This window comes from Triturus cristatus, chromosome 7 (genome assembly GCF_964204655.1).
Source record: "Triturus cristatus chromosome 7, aTriCri1.1, whole genome shotgun sequence".
In the NCBI taxonomy this organism is placed as follows: Eukaryota; Metazoa; Chordata; class Amphibia; order Caudata; family Salamandridae; genus Triturus; species Triturus cristatus.
In genome coordinates this window covers 1,568,946,383-1,568,967,061 of record NC_140590.1, presented here as the reverse complement: position 1 = coordinate 1,568,967,061, position 20,679 = coordinate 1,568,946,383, and the positions used below count along the sequence as shown (strand labels likewise).

The 20,679-nt window shown below is 46.5% G+C and overlaps 1 protein-coding gene across 1 annotated transcript in view; it reads left to right on the top strand.

Moving 5' to 3' along the window:
• The window catches only part of DDX27 (DEAD-box helicase 27), a 168,026-nt gene that overhangs the window by 71,861 nt on the left and 75,486 nt on the right, over nucleotides 1–20,679 (top strand). Inside the window, exons 9-11 of the mRNA XM_085619398.1 lie at nucleotides 11,991–12,141; nucleotides 16,498–16,597; nucleotides 19,575–19,716. Coding sequence (XP_085475524.1) covers nucleotides 11,991–12,141; nucleotides 16,498–16,597; nucleotides 19,575–19,716 — 393 coding nt within the window. The remainder of the gene's footprint in view (nucleotides 1–11,990; nucleotides 12,142–16,497; nucleotides 16,598–19,574; nucleotides 19,717–20,679) is intronic.

The following is a 20,679-nucleotide window of genomic DNA, read 5'->3' as shown; positions in this document are numbered from 1 at the left end:
GCAGCCTGCAATGGCAGTCTTGCATGTGTTTGGTGAGGGGTCTCTTCAGGACACAATTCATGCTGTAGCCCTTAGAGACCCTTCTTTAGTACCTCATTCCCTAGTTATCGGGGTACCATTTACTAGTAATTTACAGAAAGTGCTAAATGTTTTGCCAATTGGGGGAAACAATTGTACATGTTTGGGAAAGAGATCTAGCACTGGGGACTTGGTTAGCCAGGACCCAGTGCACTTTCAGTCAAAATCACACCAAATACCAGGCAAATAATGCCGGAGACCATGTCAAAAACGGGCCCTTTCCTACAGGTACTCACTAGATTGATCGGAGGCTATCCTTTACTTTAGAGGTTAATATCTCCTATTTTACCCCATGGGCACCCATAGAGGTCCTAGGTTCAGCCTGGACCAGACCTGGTGTTTTAGGGCTAGTTATCAGTGACTTCAGTTGATCTATTTTGTACCTTGACTTTGATGCAATATCCCTGCCTTAGGCTACATTGAAGTGCAGCCCTTGGTGGGTGATAGACCACCTGAGCAATTTGCGGGGTTCACCCACATAGTAGTCATCCACTTGAGAGGTTTAAGGCCTATCTCAAATATAAACTTGGTTCCTAACAATTATGACAAAAATTATGGCCTAAACGACTTAAATTCAACACTATGGCAAAGCATTCAGTTTTTCAGTAGCAGCCCAGTTCTGCTCACTGTGGAGTAGCTGCAGCTGATAAAATATCACTGGATGCTCCCATCCCCACCCCTTCTCACTGGGTTGCACAAGCAGTGCCCCTTCCTTGTTGGAAGCATCCATCTGTACAATGAAGGACTGACCTTAGTAAGGCACTTCAATACTGTGGGTTTGTATAGCGCATTGTAGAGCGCACACTTACGGTCATCAAAAGCCTTATGTCATTCTGCAGTCCAGATAACTTTGGTTGTTTTGTGATAGTTCGTATTGTCAAAAGGGCAACTCTGGTTCCATAGCCATAAAGGTTTTTGTAATGCCCATTGAACCCTAAGAAGGCTTTTACATGGTCCTTGTTAGTGGGGACCTCACATTTCTGGGCAGCTTGACTTTGTCTTCTGACCAAGAGCCCCTACCAGACGACAGAGGGCAAGTCAGCTAGGCATCCTGGTCCCTTGGCGGTCAGTTTGGCGCACCTTCCTAGAGAGCACACCATTTGAATGGGTCCTTAATGATCCTCTCAAGTAATGAGGTACACAGCAATATCTGCGATGTATGATAAACAAAATGCCTCTAGACCATTGAGCTTCTGTTTTTTCAGATTCCTAATAGTAGCTATGGCATTCTTTAGCCCAAACTGCATCACCAGAAAATGGTAGAAGCCCTCAAGTGTCAAGAATGACATCTTCAGTTTGCTTGCACGCACAGTGTGATTTGTCTGTCGCCACTGGTGATATAAAAAGTATTGTGGTTCTTTGGTGCGCCCAACCTGTCCACATTTTGCCAGCTTGAGGAAAGGGATAGGTATTTTTTTTTGTATTTTAGTTTTTTTAAGCATTGTTTGGTCGTCCCTGACTTGAGCATCTGCACCACTGGGCTGGCCCATAAGCTACAAGAGCTCTTAATCTCTCCCAGGTATAGCATCTTGCCTACCTGATTCTCAATACACCCTGGTACCTGGCCTGACCTTCTCTAAATATACTCTTGTCAAGTGTTGGAAAAATCTGGTGGACCAAGTGTCCTGGCACTTCTTCACCCCCTGCCTTTTGGTTGGCTGGGAAATAGTAACTTCCTCAACAGGACTAAGTTGTTCTATGGCTTGTACCAAGTTCAGCCAAATAGTTGTCATCACTTCGCTTTTTTTCAGAACTCGCTATGGTCACACAACCTTTCCTCTAGATATAGTGGATAAAATGGCTTGAGGATCAAAGGGTGATTATACTACTCCATCTGTTCTGTAGTAGGGGATCACTGTGTATAGTCATAATCTAGTGAATAGTCCCGCCCATGTGCGAGGACCCCAGTGCAATAAAAATAATCTCTTAAGTTGTCAAGCCATGCAGACCTGCATCTACACTTAAGAGAGAATTCAAAGACAGATAATGCAGCCTATATCCACAGGCTACACTGTCCAGTACTTCAACTAGAAAATTCCACCAACATCCACAAACAGCACTGCCTGCCCAGCTTTTTCCACAGAGAAAAACCTGCCTCTACCAGCAAAAGCCTCTGGAATGATAGAGAGGAAGGAATGGACAGACAAGCCCCATAGGCTGCCAGTATGTGGCTCAGAACAGGATACTGTGCATTTAAGAAAACTTTCCAGAACTTTTCCAGTATCCCAGAATGCACAGCAGGTCCCTTTTACTTTCAGTTCTTTTTTCCGGCTCCTGCTAGCAGGACCCTGGAGCATTGAGCTCTCCCTTTTCAAGGGTTTATTTGGGTTTGTTCACTTTTCAAGTGCTTATTAGTACCTTGTTGCCTTCCTTCTTGTGTGTGCTCTGTGTTGTCAACATGCCTGGCTTGTTTCACAAGTGCCCAGAGTGCGAGAGAAAGAAGGCCAGGTCGGACCCACACAGGGTGTGCATCGTCTGCCTTCCCCAGTCCCATGTTCCAGATGAGTGTGACTTTTGCCAATCTTTCTCAGCCAGGACCCTGAGAGAAAGGATGAAGATCAGGCTCCTAGGCCTGGAGGACAGAAGGCTGAGGGCACAAGGTGGGTCAGGACGGGCTGATTCTGCCCATGCTGAGGCCCCTGGGGGGCTCCCCAGGGGCAGGAAGCCCAGCAAACATCCCCATTCCCCGTTGGCGTTGACTACGGCGTTGAGGGGGATGGCTGCAGTCTGTTCACCATCTCACCAGGGCTTTGGGGGGAAATGGCGTCGACACTCAACGTCGAGGGAGCTGAGCATTCCGCCGGCGACGACATCGTCACCTTCGTCGACGCCGTCGACTTCTCCGTCGAGTCATCGGCGTCGAGAACAGTCCCGGCGTCGGCACTCACCGTCGAGGCGAGATCGCCGTTCGCCGTCGGTAAAGAGGCGTTCGCCGTCGAGGAGGCGTTCATCGACACCGAGTCCTGACGCCGGGAGTCACTCGGGGTCACAAAGGAAGAGGACGGAGTCACCGGGCTCGTTGTACTCGGTGGTGTATACACCTCCTAAGCCAAGGTCGCCACCTTTTCCTCCTTTGCCACGGGAGCCCTCACCACGGATCCCTACGCCACCGCCTCCTCCTCCTCCTCCTCCTCCTACCATTCCGCCTCGCACACCGTCGGGCCCACCGGTGGCCCCGCCACGGTCGGTGTCGTTGCCTAGGTATCCAACCCCGCCGAAGAGAACTCCGAGGCCGCGGCTCCAGGTTAAGCCCAGATCGCGCTCCCGCTCCGGACGGAGAGGAAGATCACGGAGCCGTGGACGGTCGTCGTCGACATCTGGGCGACGCCGCAGGAGGCGCAGAGCCAGATCCCGCACCCTATCGTCTGCCAGGGACTACTCGCCGACGCTGTCGGACTCACCAGGGACGGGAGTATCGCCTGTCGACGATATAGTCTCCTTCCAGGAGGTGCTACTGAGGGGTGCGGCCAAGCTAGGGATCACGGTGATGGTGCCAACACTTACGACATCCGTGATCTTCGAGACGCTGCACAAGAAGCACCTGCCTCGCCCCCTGCTGCCACTAGTGCCGGGATTGGTGGAGCCCGCTACGGAGTTGTTCCTCACTCCGGCAGTGACGAAACCAGCCCCCTCAAGGCTCCTGAAGAAGTATCGGGCGCCGGAATCGGACCCGACGTTTCTGAGGATGGACCCAAAACCGGACTCGGTCATTGTGACGGCGGCAAGGAAGCAGCATGCTACCACTCCTTCCTCGACAGTGCCGCCTGATAAGGATAGCCGTTGGCTAGACTCGGCGGGCAGAAAGGTCTGTGGGACGGCCTCTACCACCATGAAGGCGGCAAGTGCCGGGGCTCTGTTGGGGCGCTACGACCGTGCCCTATGGGAGTCTCTCCAGCAGTACGCGGAGCTGCTGCCTCGCGACAAGAAGGAGGACTTTCTAGAGACTTTGCGTGAGGGGATGCTGGTGTCAAATCAGATTATCAGTGCGGCGGCGGATGTGTCTCTGTTAGCGGCACATGGATATTGTCATGGCATCAACCAACGGCGTCACGCTTGGCTTCGCCTTACCTCACTCAAACCGGAGGCACAACAAAGAGTGGTCAACCTGCCTTTCTCGGGGGAAACCCTGTTCGGCCAGCATGCGGATGACGAAATGGCCCGCATGAAGACGGAGGCAGAGACCCTGACGGCTGTCGGGTTAGAGAAGCCTGAGAAGAAAAAGCGCCCGTTCCAGAGACGGTTCGGGGCGCAGGCAGAGGGCGTGGGCAGACCTCGGGACAGCAGCAACAACAGCAGCAGCAGTTCCGGAAACCCTTCCAGAAGCGCCAGAAGGGTAGAGGAGGCCAGCAGTCCGCTACAACGACCAAGGGCCCGGCTGGGTCTCGGCCCTGAGCGATTACTTCCCCTGCAACCGTTACCCACTCCAGTGGGGGGAAGCGTTCAATCTTTTCTGGCAGAGTGGAGAAAAATTACTCAGGACAAGTGGGTGCTGAATATTGTTTGCAATGGATACAGTCTTCGGTTCATCAGCCCGCCTCCAGCAATTCCGCCGGTAAGCTCACGGTATCAACTGCGAGAGCTCCAGGCGGAGGCAGACATCCTGTTGTGGAAGACGTACCTCTGTCCCAAAGGGGAAGAGGTCTGTACTCTCGGTTCTTCCTGGTTTGCAAGAAGGACAAGAACGAGTTCAGGCCCATTCTGGATTTGCGGCAAGCAAACAAATGGATTCGCAGAGAGAAATTCTGCATGCTATCGTTGCATCAGATTTACCCTCAGCTGCAACGGGGAGACTGGCTCTGTGCCATAGACCTACGGGATGCGTACTTCCATGTGCCCATTGCACAGAAAGTTCCTGCGATTCCAAGTCGGCACCAATCATTATCAATACACAGTACTGCCATTCGGGCTAAAGTCTGCGCCCAGGACCTTCTCGAAGTGCATGGCAGTGGTAGCTGCACACCTGCGGAGGAACAAGGTGTTTGTCTACCCGTACCTGGACGATTGGTTGATCAAGGCCTTCTCCTTCTCGGAAGCACAAGCGCACTTCCAGAAGACGTACGTTCTCTTGAACAAGCTGGGGTTGCACGTCAACATGTCCAAGTTTGTCCCGACTCCGGTCCAGTGCATACAGTACTTGGGGGCCTCCATCAATACGCTGTCAGCAAGCGTGTCTCCTTCGGAGGAGAGACAGTTATCACTTCTTCGAAAGGTTCAGGCTCTTATGACCGCGCCATCGGCGACAGTGAGGAAGGTGTCTTCGCTGCTGGGATCGATGGCCTCATGTATCTTCCTCACGCACGGCTGAACATGAGACCACTGCAGGAGTGCTTGGAGGATCAGTGGGATCAGAGGACCGGTTCTTGGGACGACCAGATACGGCTGACTCTGCATGCTCTTCAGTCGCTGAAGTGGTGGTGTTCGGCGGAAAATCCCCTCAGGGGGGTTCCCTTCCACAAGGACATTCCCACGAAGAGTATAGTGACGGATGCGTCTCTCCAAGGCTGGGGAGCGCATTCCGGAGACTTGCAGATACAAGGGAAGTGGTCCCCGTTGGAGTCGACGTACCACATCAATTTCCTGGAACTCCGAGCCGTGCACTTGGCATTGAAGGCCTTCCATCCGTCCTTCCAGACCAACTCGCTGCTTGTACAGACGGACAATACAACCACGATGTATTACCTCAACAAGCAGGGGGGGGTCGAGATCACGCACTCTGTCGCAGGAGGCGCAGTCGATCTGGCACTGGTTTCTGGCCCGGGGACTGACGATTACGGCCACGCATCTGCCAGGTGTGCAGAATGTTCAGGCAGACGCACTGAGCAGACTGATTCAGGAAAACCACGAATGGGTTATAAACGACGAGGTACTAGGGGACACCTTCGCAAGGTGGGGGACTCCAGACGTAGATCTGTTCGCCACCGCCGAAAACAGCAAATGCCGAGACTTCGCATCCAGGTACTACCAGCGGGGGACGCTGGGGAATGCGCTATGGTTCGACTGGTCGAACAGCTTTCTGTACGCTTTTCCACCCATTCCCCTGATTCCGGCGGTGCTCATCAAGCTGTCCCAGTCCGGGGCGCGGATGATCCTGATTGCCCCGGAATGGCCCAGACAGTGGTGGTTCACGGACCTGCCTCACCGGTCTCTCCTTCCTCACATACGGCTGCCGTGCAGGCCGGACCTTCTCACGAAGTTCGGGGGGCAGTTGGTACACCCCAACCTCTCGTCTTTGAGTTTGGCGGCATGGCTCCTGAGATAGTGCAATATGGCCATTTGAATCTACCATCAGATTGTATGGCTATACTGAAGGAGGCTAAGCGACCTTCCACTAGGACGTCCTATGCTTACAAGTGGAAGAGATTCTGCATCTGGTGCAAGTCCAAGAACTTTGACCCGACGACATGTAAGGAAGATGTCATCCTTCCGTAACTTTTGCATTTGGCGCAGTCTGGCCTTAATTTCCACTCCATTAAGGTTTATCTCGCTGCTTTGACTGCTTACAGGAAATGCCCTTCACAGACTTCCTTCTTTCAGATCCCTGTGATCAAGGATTTTTTGGAAGGCTTGAAGAAAGTGTTCCCTCCTGTTAGACTTCCCTCGCCTTCATGGGAATTGAATGTGGTGCTGTCCAGATTGATGAAGGAGCCTTTTGAACCTATTCACAAGGCTTAGTTGCAGCACCTGTCTTGTAAGGCGGCGTTCCTAGTGGCCATTACATCGGCCCGCAGGGTGAGTGAACTTCAGGTGTTGTGTTGCCAAGAACCTTATATGGTATTTCATGCTGCTACGGTTGTTATGCGTACTCACCCTAAATTTCTTCCTAAGGTTATATCTGATTTTCATGTCAACCAGACCATAACCTTACCTACATTTTTTCAGAATCCCTCTTCTCCAGCGGAAAGGTCTCTACATTCCCTGGACGTTAGGAGGGTGTTGAAGTTTTATCTTGATAAGACCAAGGATATTCGTAGGTCAGACCAATTGTTTATCAATTATGGATCAGTCAGGACCGGTCTTGCTACCTCCAAACAGTCCATCTCTCGGTGGATTGTGTCCTGTATACAATTGTGTTACCCAAAGGCTAATAAGTCCTTCGGGGGTAAACCTAAGGCTCATTCCACCAGGGGCAAAGCAGCCACGACTGCTTTGCTGCGTAATGTTCCGATTGCAGAAATCTGCAAGGCGGCCACTTGGAGGTCGGTCCAAACCTTTGCTGAGCATTACTGTCTGGACACGGATGCCAGGGCAGATGCTCAGGTTGGGCAGGCTTCGCTGCGAAATTTGTTCGCACAGTAGTGGTATTATTTTGTAGTCTTCTCCACCGCCGTTTTGGTGTGGGGATGGGCTTGCCATTCTATTCACTAGATTATGACTATACACAGAGATCCCCTAATACAGAAGGATTAGTTTCTTTTCTGTAACTCCAGTTCTGTATTAGGGGTATCTCTGTTCTAGTCATAAGCGCCCGCCCTCCTCCCCGGTGGAGAGATAAATGTTAATGTAAGGAATGCTCAGGTCTGGCGTGTTACGCCTTCAAAAAGAACTGAAAGTAAAAGGGACCTGCTGTGCATTCTGGGATACTGGAAAGGTTCTGGAAAGTTTTCTTAAAGGCACAGTATCCTGTTCTGAGCCACATAATGGCAGCCTATGGGGCGTGTCTGTCCATTCCTTCCTCTCTATCATTCCAGAGGCTTTTGCTGGTAGAGGCAGGTTTTTCTCTGTGGAAAAAGCTGGGCAGGCAGTGCTGTTTGTGGATGTTGGTGGAATTTTCTAGTTGAAGTACGGGACAGTGTAGCCTGTGGATATAGGCTGCATTATCTGTCTTTGAATTCTCTCTTAAGTGTAGATGCAGGTCTGCATGGCTTGACAACTTAAGAGATTATTTTTATTGCTCCGGGGTCCACGCACATGGGCGGGACTATTCACTAGATTATGACTATAACAGAGATACCCCTACTACAGAACTGGAGTTACAGAAAAGAAACTACTCCTTCTTGACTGTCATGGAGGAAATCTTTCACCTTGTGCCTATGTTGGCCCTTATTTTAATGCTCGACACCTGTAGTTGTCAACCACATTATGCAGGGTGATGGTAGTGACCTCTGGTTTGCCCACCAATACTCTTTAACCAAAGTGAGTCAGGCACTAATTTGTTATTCATAGTACAGTTCAAAGGAAACGTGTAGGGACTGAATTATGTTGATTCCCACCCTCTCAAAGGAAAGCCCCACTACTGTTGGTTTGATCTTCTGACTGACCAGTAGCTCTCAAGACCTAGAGGTCCTACATGAGTCAGTAGGAGAGAGGGGACAGACTTCCTTTGGTCTAAATTAAGCCCTGATGCCCAGCTAAGAGTTCCGCACTTGTGAATTATATGAGGCAAATGCCCTGCACCTCTGGCTTCTTGCTATACCTATCCTATGGTTCATTTTCAATGGACTCTATAAAAGAGCTCCTCTTCCTGTGCAATCCTGAAGAATCCAGAAACCTCTCTACTAGGATACTACTTTGGCTTGCTAGAGTGGGACACATTGCCGTTCCCAGTAGGACCTCCAGCGGACAAGAAGTCTTGGTATGGACCCAAACTCCAGGGCCTTATCTCCTAAAAGATGTTTAGGCTTATTCATCTGGCGTGTGTGGTGCTCCAATCTAGACCAGCGTATCCCCCTGGTCTACTGCCTGGACTGTCCTCTCATCTTGCTGTATTGAGTGGCTTCTCTTCAGTTGTCACCTCAGTGGTTGGGGAAGTGGGAATCCTACAAAGGAATCCGAACTGCCTCCACCATCCATCCAGAGTTTCGTTCGGTCACTGCCCACTAAGCTGTGTATCCCAATGTCATCTTACACTGCAGTCAAGTCTGCCACTATATTATTTGTTAACATGATTGTGAGAAAGTGCCTCATTTGACATGGTGAGCCCCCGACTTTTTGCCTGCAACCTGATGTGGTTTTGATTGAAAGTGCACAGGGTCCCTGCCAACCAGGTCCCCTGTGCCAGGGCTCCTTCCCTAAAACTGTACCACGATTGGCACAACTTCAGATCCCACTGTAAGTCCCTAGTATATGGTACCTAGGGCATTGGAACTGAAGAGGGTCTCCAAGGGACCTCTCACCAAGGCCAAGCTAACTGCCACTGCAGCCTGCATACCTTGGTGCTGACAAAAATGAAAAAGTCGACATGGCACACTGCCTGTGTGCCATGTCCTAGCAGCACTACGTAAGGTATGGGTAAGTCACCCCTCTAGCAGGCCTTACAAGCCCTAAGGCAGGGTACACTATATCTCGGGTGTGGGCATATCTGCCTCAGCAGATATGCCCCTACAATATTTAAGTCTATTCTTAATATTGTAAGTGCCAGGGAAACCATAGAGTACACTCTAACTCTAGTTCGCCAGCACCATGATTGCTTCACTGAACCCAGGAGTGTTTAATACCTAACACCTCCTCTTAATATACCCACACTGATGCCAGTGTTGGATTTATTAAAACATGTACTCAGAGGGCACCTCAGAGGTGCCCCCTGAAAACCTACCAACCCTGGTGTGGTCTCTGACTGGCTTTCGGCAGCCTGCCACCACCAGATATGTTTCTGGACTTCTGGGTTGAAAGCCCTTGCTCTCTGAGGCCAGAAACAAAGCTCATCCTGGGCGGAGGTGTCACACCTTCTTCTCCAGGCAGGCTCTGTGCTTGAGATGGGAGGTTCAAAGGCTTTGCCCACTTTGTAATGCGACCCCCAGCTTCTGCTGGTAGCCGCCCCAGGTTCAAACCCCCACTTTTGGCTGGAGAATCGGCAGGAAAACTAGGTGAGGATAGGAGGTGTGCCCCCTTCGCCAACTCCACCCCTCAGGTGCTGTGAAGCACATTTTCAGTGCCTACCATCGTGAAGATGGTGGATCTTATCCAATCAGCATTAGGACTATGCCCGCCTCCCTCAGAAGCGTGGCATAATGAGGGTGTAGACACCCCAGGTAAGGAACCCATTGGTGCCTACCTTTCACTCTCCTGTAATGTCCCTAAATCTAGCATTTAGGTGGCACCCCAGACCCTGAAATTAGATTCCTGATGACCTACGAAGCCTGGACGCCGAAGAGCCGCTCCAGCAAGAAAAAAGAACCAGTGACTGACTTGGCACCAGCCCGGCTGGCCTGTCTGCTGCCTTTTGCCCTTGCTACAAAAGTCGACTTGTCCTGCAGGCCCAGCAACCTCCAAACCTTGGGAGGACTGCCTGCCTTCTATAAAGATAAAGAAGCTCCCGTGGACAGTGGCCCTGTCCTAGAAGAAACCAACTTTAAAACCGAAGAGCTCTGCCCTGAAGAACTGCTAAACCGCTTCTGGACCCACCTCTGCACCCGACGCCCATGGCCCGGTCCATGTGGCCCACCTGTCCTGCTTGGGCCCCCTAGCGATTCTGAGCCAGAGTCCACCATGGGCTGGCCCCTGCCGGACTCTACCTCGGCCCCTGCATCCTCAATTCGAAGACTGACCCCCCACCCCCCACACCTCCCCCTCCCCTTACCACAGCCTGCCCGGTAAGCTGTTCCCAACTCAAAAGGACACCCCAGCTCCCCTGGGCTATGCAGAGCTTGACCAATGATGTCTCTACGTCCCCTAGCATCAGAACGTTCCTGGGCAGTTGTGTTTTCTTCGTTCAGCCTCCTGGCCTGAGCCTACACCCTTTTTCCAAAACCGATCTCCCTATTGATTTTCATTGTGCGTCCGACGCTGTGTTAACACTCTGCACCTGACTGCCCCTGTGCCTCTAAGGGTGTAAGTTTGGTGCTGCCTTATGCCCCCGCTCCCACTGTGCTTACCTTAACTCCAGGAGATCGACCCCTGACACCGCTTTTCTTACCCGTGAGCATCGCAACTTCAATCACCTCCTGTCTCCATTGGTTAACATTGGGCACCCAATCCCGATTTTGACCTCTGCACCTGGTCGCCCCTGTGCCACTGGTGGTGCACTCTTGGAACTAATTTGAACCTTGCCTGGTGTTGGACTGAAACCCCGAAGACTGGATCTGTAAGTTGTGTACTTACCTACAAAACTTCATTCTTGTTTCCCTCCCATAGGTTAACCTTGCTGAACTGAAAAATTGCACTAAGTGTCCTCTTTTTAAAGTGAAAAGTATTTTATTGAAAAACGTACTTATCTTTTAACGCACATCTTGGTTTTAAAATAAATCTTGAAAGGAACTTATTTTTGTAAAATTGGTGTGGATCTCCTTTTTGAGTCGTTTGTCATTAGTCACTGTGTGTATAACAAATGTCTCATGCTGCCTAAGGCTGCTCGACCACACTCCCACAAATAGGTTTACATTAACCCTGTACACTTCCGATGGAATTTCTGAACTGTTTACAACAATATAACCAATTATTGGTATATCGCCTAGAGAGCCAGCTTCCTACTAGGATCTGTTCATGTACTTGAGCCATTGGGTTACCTTAGCTACTCACTTTGGACCAGGAACAATTCTGTCCACTTACTACCTAGATTGCATGGGCTTCCATATGTGAGCCCCCATTTAGACAAGTCCTGACTAGTCAGGGTGTTATGTGTATGGGCTACCGAGTGAAGCCCACGTCTGTTCCCATTATCAGAGAAATGTGCACAACAAAGAGTAAAGGGAATAGGTGTGTGAAACGTAACCATCTCACCAGGAACACACATTTAGAGGTTGCACTGAAATGTACTTGCAGGCTGGGATGTGCAAATGGTCAACGGGTTCAGATCTGGTCGGACAAGGGACTGTGGTTTCCACAGCCCACAAACCTATCTGCATATCTGCGCTTTGTTGTTTTCAATTTTCCTTTGTTGTCCTACATTCTTTCACACTGAAATGTGCTTTCCTCATCTCGGGTTTGCTGTAGGAGTGATGTGCATTGCTGATGGTTTGTGTTTATTCTTTCTACAGGAGGGTTAGATGTAAAGTCACAAGAGGCTGCTCTGCGTGGTGGCCCGGACATTCTTATTGCCACGCCTGGTCGTCTCATTGACCACTTGCATAATTGCCCATCCTTCAACCTGGGCAGCATTGAGGTGCTGATCCTCGATGAAGCGGATAGGTAAGGAAGAATTTATGGATTGCCTAATGCGTCGGGGCTTTTGGGCTCTAGGAGTAGATGGAGAATGATAATGTGGAAATGTAAGGGTAGAACAGTGGCAGTATTAGATTTAAACAGATTAAGTACTCCTTTGGAGATGATATTTCAGAGATTGCTGGAAGGTGCTGCCACTGGATTTGGAGAAATGATAAAATGATAGCGAGTTTCAAATACGTGCACTGAGAACGGCTTACCATCGTAATGCATGTTGACCTGCACCACTTTTCAATTAAATAGAACTCTTTTATGCACTGTGGACTCCTTCTACACCTGCCCTGAAAGCCCTCCACTAGCTCTTTTCAAAACTTTGTCTACTTCATAAAGTACTTTACTGCCTACTACCAAAATATCTCATAAATCTGTTCAACCCTTACATGCCTTTCAAAATACACTAGTCTACTAGCAGATGCCTTTTGACTGCCTGATATCGAGATGTAAGAGGCTAGTCAATCAAGCCTTTCATTTTTAGGGCTCCACTTTCTCAGACTTACGATAGACCTGGTAATTTTAGCAAATTCTTAACTTTGTGTTCCTTGCCATTTGTATAAAGCTGATTCTCAAAGTACTGGCCAGTCACACTGGACAGCATGCCTCTTCACCCTTGGCTTTCAATGCTCTGTTATTTAAATCTTTGTGATCTTGTTTGTCGTATTCAGTGCCAGGCATCTTTCGCACACCTCAAGTTCACCTGCCGAATTACTTGGCTCAGAACCCCAAGTTATGTTATGTGCTATCACTATCCTGGAACCTGTCATTCTTTACATGTGCCTACACCTCATGCCTATCAGGGGCTACATTATGGTGGTTAGACTCTTCACAAAAAACCTAAATTAATAATTTTTTGTGTGTGGCATTGCACATAATGGTTTAAAAGATTTCTAAAATGATTGCTATCAAGTCATCAATTCTCCCTTGTGTGCAACATTGTATTTATTTATATTTTTGGGGGCGTTCTGTGGTATAATCTAAGTTGAAGTGGATCAACCAGTCTAGTAGAGGGCAAGACTGTAGGCAACTTGTATTCTTACCAGTCATGGAGTCATAGCAACCAGAAGAAAAATTACATAAAAATTCACAGAATCTACAACTTTGCAGCCATTAAACCAGCACTTGGTCCTAGGTTAAAGTGAAAATTATAGTGTGCACATAAGGCAAGTTTGCCTATTTTGGATAAGGACATATTTACGCACAGAGTATCTGTAGACTACGTATCCTCTGGTGATCCATTCTCAAATATTTACTTGCATGACTGAAAGAACAAAAATAATCTTTCTTAATAGCTGTGAGGGAAAATCCCCTGTGAAGGGTTTTACACTGAAGTGCTTTTTTGGTCAGAACTTTGAAATGAGCTGTCTCCCAGAACAGTGAAAGACAGAGAAGTGGTAGAAATAGCAGCCTGAAAACACCTGTGCAGGGCTCTTCCTCTGTCCGCCCAGGTAGGCGTGCTCCAAGCAAATTGGGCCTCATGTTTGAGCTTATAATCTCAAATCCTTCTTGAATGTCCAGGGCAGCTTGACAGATCTGGAAGGTTTACATATAACACTCGGAGCGCATTGCAAAGGGAAACAGGATGGCAAAACAATTTATTTATCTGCTGTCTGGTTGCTGGGAAGCCCTGCTTCGTTCTACCAGATTTCTGCTTCTGCATTTATTTGGGTTGCCATGCCTGCTTTAAACTGTAATGTGTTGTTAAGTGTGGGAGGAGACTAAGATTACCACAGTACACTCCCTCACACACATCCAGCTTTCAGAGTCCAGGTATAGTGTGGCCGAACAAAATTGCTATCTTGAATGTGCCTAAAGTAGGAAGGGTTGCCAGGTTTTATCTTTAAAGCTGCATGTCGGTGGAAATGTTTTCAGCGTTTTCAATAGAAAATGTGCTGTCTGTAAATGACATTGTGCTGCCACATCATGCTTTAGTAATATATTTATTAAGAATGAGAGTTTTTAAACATGAACTGACAAACGTTCCTGCCCCCGCCATTATGACAATGCTACTTGCAAACTAAGAGGCAAGTCTGGGGTAATGCATATGTTATATATGGCCTAGATTCTTAATATGCTTGGAGAAAATGTTTAGTTTATTAAATCATACAAAAGAGTTTTTGTGTCGCAGGTATGCTGAAGTCACATATATGAAGGTGCTCTCATGTGAGAATAAAGAACAAGGTGACTATGTAAAATAAAGTAGTTGCCTAGGATCACACAATTTGAAGCCATTTCATGGGTCAAGCGCATTACAGTTGGGCTGAGTAGATTTTTCAGGTTACTATCTGTCTGTCTAGTAACATTTTAATGCTTTTTTGAGGTGTGCCTTATTTGCTAGAGCATGCACAGAAGCCATTGCCACCTCTAGCTCGTGCCAGGCATAAATGTGGAAACTTTAGGCTCCCACTTCAGAACACTCCTGGACCAGTGGAAGCTCAAAAGTGGACTGACCCTGCTGTCTGAGAAGAGCTTAGAAAGCTGCACCTACTCTCCCTATTGTACTCTGGACAAATAATTGGTTTAAGAATGACCTCCTGTTAAAGCCACATGGACACAACAAGGTACAAGAGGCCTTTTCCTGCAATTGCCCGACTGACTAGTGGCAGCTGAACCTGAACTGGACCCAGCTGTTTGGCCTCTGTCTGAAACGACAACCTGCGTGATTCTCTTAAGTGCTTACCCTGGGGCGGGGTGAGGGAGTTGGCTTTGCCAAGGATGTATCAGGAGTTCACTTTTCCAGTATTTTCCTTCTTTGAAGGGATTTTCTTAACACACAGAGAGGTGGAGGGTAGGCCACCATACGTCCTTCCAGAGTATCAATGAAAACACAAAATTGAATGCGGTAGCACCGGAAAAGACAAGAGAAAGACAGAAGATGTGTTGTTTCGTAATCGTATAACAACCATCTTGAATCCACAGTTTTTGGTTGTCACAGGACTTCTGCCGTGCTAATGAGGAAAGTCGCCCTTTATGAAGCCTCACATAATTAATATTATCATGCTTCATCATCGCCATCCTCTCCCCACCCTGGTAGGTCAGTGCCACCAGGGCAAACTCAACCTCCTTGTAGACTTAAAGAAAGGAGGGAGTTCTTAGATAAAAATTACTGGACAAGGCGGGATCCAGACTATCTAAAAATACCTCAGAGTTCCTCTGTATTTCACCTTTATTGGTGAGGACCCTGGGTATATCTAAAATCAAGAACGAGCGGGTATACACAGGATTATGGCTCAAACCAGTCTCCTATCTGCCAACATGTTTCTGCCTATTTATTATAGCCTAGCAGGTCTGGGGCATTCTTCAGGGCTTATGGATCTCTTCACTAGCCTTGATGGCTCTAATAGCCACAAAGACAATTGTTGCTATAAAGTATAGAGTACAAAATGGTCTAGACCTCCTTCCCCGTGTTCTGTAAGACTTTGCTCTTGGTGTCAAAAGTTTCTCTGGTCCTTGGCCCAATTGCTGTTCTTAAGATCCAGTGTCGTGGCACACCGCGCCAATTTTGAATCTCCACCAAAAATAATAAACGCTGTTAATTGACATGTACTTGTCTTGTCTTTTCTATGTCAACATCTAAGCATGAAACAGAAATGTATACCCCGCTCCATCCCCCCAAGCATTACCTATCTGATAATTTTCATTAAAAAAATAGAATCATTGCATAATTTCACAAAGTCCACTGAAAGAAATATTTTTTTTCCTGGGAAAACTTGGATCCCTAGCTGTCTTAAACAACTTATTCACTACTTGAGCTAATCAAATGACTGTCAAAAGAACAGAGCATTGCCAGCAAATAACATTAGATTCTCTTTGAACTTTTTCTATCGGAAATATTTCAGTGCTCTTAGACAGCAGCAAATCTCAATCTTTTCTTGGGTGGATAGTTGCCATTTTCAATAAAGGCTATTTTAATAAAGCTATGTGTATCTTCTTTCTTCTGTGCTCCGTGTTTCTGCTTTTTAGATCTTTGGAGAAAAGGAAGTGGTGCAGGCTGAGCTGGCGCTTAAAAGGAAGTGCCTGGGCACAAGGGTATCCATCCACAAGCTTAGATTGTGTTCTTGGCACTAAAACATGTTCCTCTGCATGTTCCTCTGTTACACATATTTTAAGGGAAAGGAAGTCCCGACTAAAATAGGCATACGTAATGAGTACAGGAGTTACTATGTTGAGAAAAAAAAATTTCATTACCCTGTCTGTGGTTTCTATAGCTACCTTCCTTTAATCTGTATGTATATTTTATGCCTCCTGTCTCGTTTTACCATTTATATTTTTTGCCTGCTGTCTCTCGCTCTGGGGTTTATACATCTAAATCTAGTTCTTTCATTTCAGGATGTTGGATGAGTACTTCGAAGAACAGATGAAGGAAATTATACGCCTCTGTTCCCACCAGCGCCAAACCATGCTGTTTTCAGCCACCATGACTGATGAGGTAATCTGCTGGTGCTTGTTTCTTGTTCTCTTGCACTATGGCTTTTCCAAACTACACCCAGGCAGGAAAGATGAGCCGACGGAAGCAACTATCAAAATCTCATAGATTGTGTGCAATGTAACATTCAGGAACAGATACAGGATTAATATCTTTGGTGATGGATTCATTCTGAATCACAGGCTACCATATCACATATGTCACCATAAACTGAATCGGTGATGTGTACCTTACTGTGGCACTGTGCATCTGATGACATGCTTGTACCTTGCCTGTACATATCCCTGATTGGAGCTTGAACCTCACAAGTAAGACAGTACCCCCTCATTACAGGCTTGTACTGTAATTCGGGCACCATATGCCTCATTAAATACTTGTACTCCATCTGTGAGATTTGTATCCCTGAGTACAAACTGGTACAATGGCGTTTGTACACCTGATTTCAGACTTGTACATCACATCTCCTCTTGTAATTGTCCTGTGCCATGTTTGTGATTTCCCAAATGGAGTTCAGGAAATCCTAGGTCTTCATAATGGCTATCTTTGTTGAATTCATAAACACAGAATATCTGTGCTTGTATTGAGAATCTAAAAATACTTTATAGACTGAGAATATTTTTAAATGGTCTTTTCCTGCTTGTTTCTCTCTAAATATTATATAATACCTAGACAGGTAAGCAACTCAACCTCATCAAGTTAGTTAAACTTCCATTTGTTCCCAGAATGTATTGTAGTAATAGTTGCAAGCCAGTTCAAATACAGCTTAGTGCATCCAATGCTTTCTTAAACTTCAACAGTGTCTCCATTCCACTGGCTATACCAGAGAGGCGAGTGTCCATAAATTCTTTGAAGGAAACCTTGATGGAGAGCTAGGATTAATAGTAACTTTTCCTCCTCCAGCCATGAACCTTCAATAATAATCATGAAAATGTAATACAAATCCAGCCTCATCCCATGCACGTGAAAGTGGTAAAACCAAGGAATTGGCAAAGCAGAGCTCAAGAAAAGAATGAACTGGGAATTAGACACTGCAAGTAGAGAGGCTGTCCTTGCTGTCAGCCTGCCGGGTGATTGTTTACTAGGCCTTTGGACGCTTTTTAGGTCGAGCATTCGAGACCTCTTGTATATACTTTAGTATATACCTATATGTGTATGTTCTTTGTGGGCTCTGGATATCACCCGTCTGCTTCTGCTTAGGGACTTTTTTCTGTTCAACTGTCTTGATAGAAAACAACCATTAGAGGTCAGTAAAATACCAAAATTGCTTTCTGTTGAGTGACTTTATTTTTTTTATTTTTCTGGCAACTGCCTCTATTTCGTTTTCTTGATAGAAAACGACCAGCAGAGGTCAGTAAAATACCAGACTCATTTTAGCATACTCTAGATTCCAGTCCATAGAAATGATCTTCCACGAGCACCCGTAGACAATAATATACCACCGAAGGCCTCGATTTTATATTAAAAACAGGACTTTGGACTATAACATTTTCCTCTGAAAGGCAATATTTCTCTCTATGTGTTCCCATACCTGGCGTGTCACGCAGTTTGGTCCTTACTTTCCCTCCATGTTAAAGAACAGTAGATGTTTCAGCACCCAGGCTAATTTGCTGCATAGCTAAATACATATAAGGGCCTAACGGTGAGACCGATTGCATTGCAAATGCTTGTCTATACTTTAGTGTACCTCCCGTAGTGGGACTGGTTTCCAAGATGTGGGTCCCATGCACATTGTGTCACTGGAACCAAGTTATACTGGCTGAGGAGCCCTAGCTAGGGCAACACCGGTCCTGGGTTGCTTGTGTTCCTGTTCACGGAGGACCAGGCCTGGCAGTTCAGGCTGGACTGGGCCAAGACTGATTTGCATATATATGGCTGGGTCCAAGCTGAGGTGGCATGGTGTGCAAAATAACAAAGGACTGGGATGTGGCCAGAGTGATTACTAGTGGCTGAGATTAATTCAAGCATTCCACCCACTGTATCTTTATTGTATACTTTAGTTTCAAAAACATTGGCTGAAATCCCAGGCTCTCACAGCTTCAGTGACCTTGGATGCTTTTCCTGAATAACTTTTGTTCTAAACTCAAAAACAAATATTCCACATTTGGTGTGTTAGCATAGCTGGTTAATAAACCCAAATAATGTACAACACACTGTTAATATTGTGTGCATAAAATTAAATGTTAGTTCTCTTATACCTTTATCGTGCTAATTATGACTAATATGAAGAGTGTCTCGAAAAATTGTTTACAAGTTTTTCTCAACCTTGAAAAAAATATTCCAATAAGCACCGTGGGTTCACACTCCTGTGCAATCACAGCCAGCCAAATAATTCCAAACTCAATGAGCATTGGCAAAGCCACTAGCTCCTTGTCTGCTTTAAAATAGGGAAGCCTATTGGCTTTATAAATACTTGTTTAGGAAAGGCATTAACCTAGTTGCAGCTTTCATTGTATTAAAATCCTTTTAATAGTTGGTCTTAAAAAGTTAATAGTTGGTCTTAAAAAGTGTGAACACTTAACATGTTCTGGCATGCTGCACCCATGTGTATTTATGAATATTAGTTAGGTTTTGATTGAGAAATTTACATCGCAGTGACATGTTGATCATAATGTCAGTCTTGTTTTATTCTTACCCTTTGTAATCTGGTTTACACGTTCAATCTATACCTGTTATGCGTGTATCCTGATATCTGGCTTGTTGCTGGCTTTGATTTTGATGTCCTTAATTAAAGCTCATAATTTACCTCCAATGTAAAAAAAATCTTCACTGTGGTCTTGTTGGTAGCCTTGTAGTTTGCATGTGACATACCCTTGACCAGGACCTGTATCTGAACTCTAATGAATGATTCCCTAATAAGACATACTTGCCAGCAAAGGATGTATTCTTGTTCACATTTATGTCAGAACTGTTATTCATCTGTGACTATACATTAATAAGTAACTTTTGATGTAGCTCTGATCTTTGATTGTTCATATGACAGGTAAAAGATTTGGCTTCTGTTTCCCTGAAGAATCCAGTACGTATTTTTGTTAACAGTAACACGGATGTTGCACCGTTTTTGCGTCAAGAGTTTATCCGGATCCGTCCCAATAGGGAGGGAGACAGAGAGGCTGTTGTGTCAGGTAAGTCATGCACTTTAGTATTTTGTGGATTTTATTTGTTGAACCATGTCAGTCAGAAATGGTGTATGTCATCTCGTCTTGAAGTGGTGTAAACGGGCAGTCCAAAAGGACCATGTAGGATGTTTGAACATCATCCTTTTTAGTGCTGTAAGTTGGTATAGAGACAAAACAAAATCCAAAAGTTAATAGGGTGGCGGGGTGGTGACTCACAAGGCCATAGCAACAGCATGGTAGACTTCGATTCATAGGAGGTGCGTTCTTGTTATTCCTGAAGACATTTGGAGTAGTGATAAATCTGCTGTCAGATGGAGAGTATGCTAGGGGTGGCTCTAGGAACAAGAATGTGTCATATGACAAATATTTGGGATTGAAGCGGAGTGTTGTAGTGTAAGACTACTCGGTCTTCATGGGAGAGGGGATTGGAGGTTATGTTAGTCTGGTAATGGTGTTCTAGAGAAGGATTCAAAGACAATGTGACTGTGGAAGAATAACACAGTGTTATTCTCACAAGTTTCGTCCTATCTAGCCCATACTCTTCTTTCCCCTTTTTATATTTCTCTTACTCTTTTCTTTTTTTAAATTTATCTACATCGTGTTTCCCCTTTCACCTTCTGTTCTCCAGCTAGGAATTGTTGCTCCCGTTTCTATTTTGCATCATCACCCCTTAAGCAAAAATGTGAATCTATTTAAGATCCATGCTTTAGAAAGAAGATCCCTGAATCCTTGGGAAAGAAGGCTTGGGGGCCGAGAAACTCCTCTTTTAACTCCAAAAGATTTATGTGGTACGAAGCTTCCTGTTTGGACCATTTACTTTGAATCTCTAGATCCTGAAGGTGGGCATCCAAAATCATCACCACCTGTGGTGTTGTCTGGAGGAAGAAGAAACCCAGAGAGATGTTGTCCATGACCTTCAACCAGGACATTGCCAAGATCATCTCTGAGGTTATGGAAATTATGTTGTCG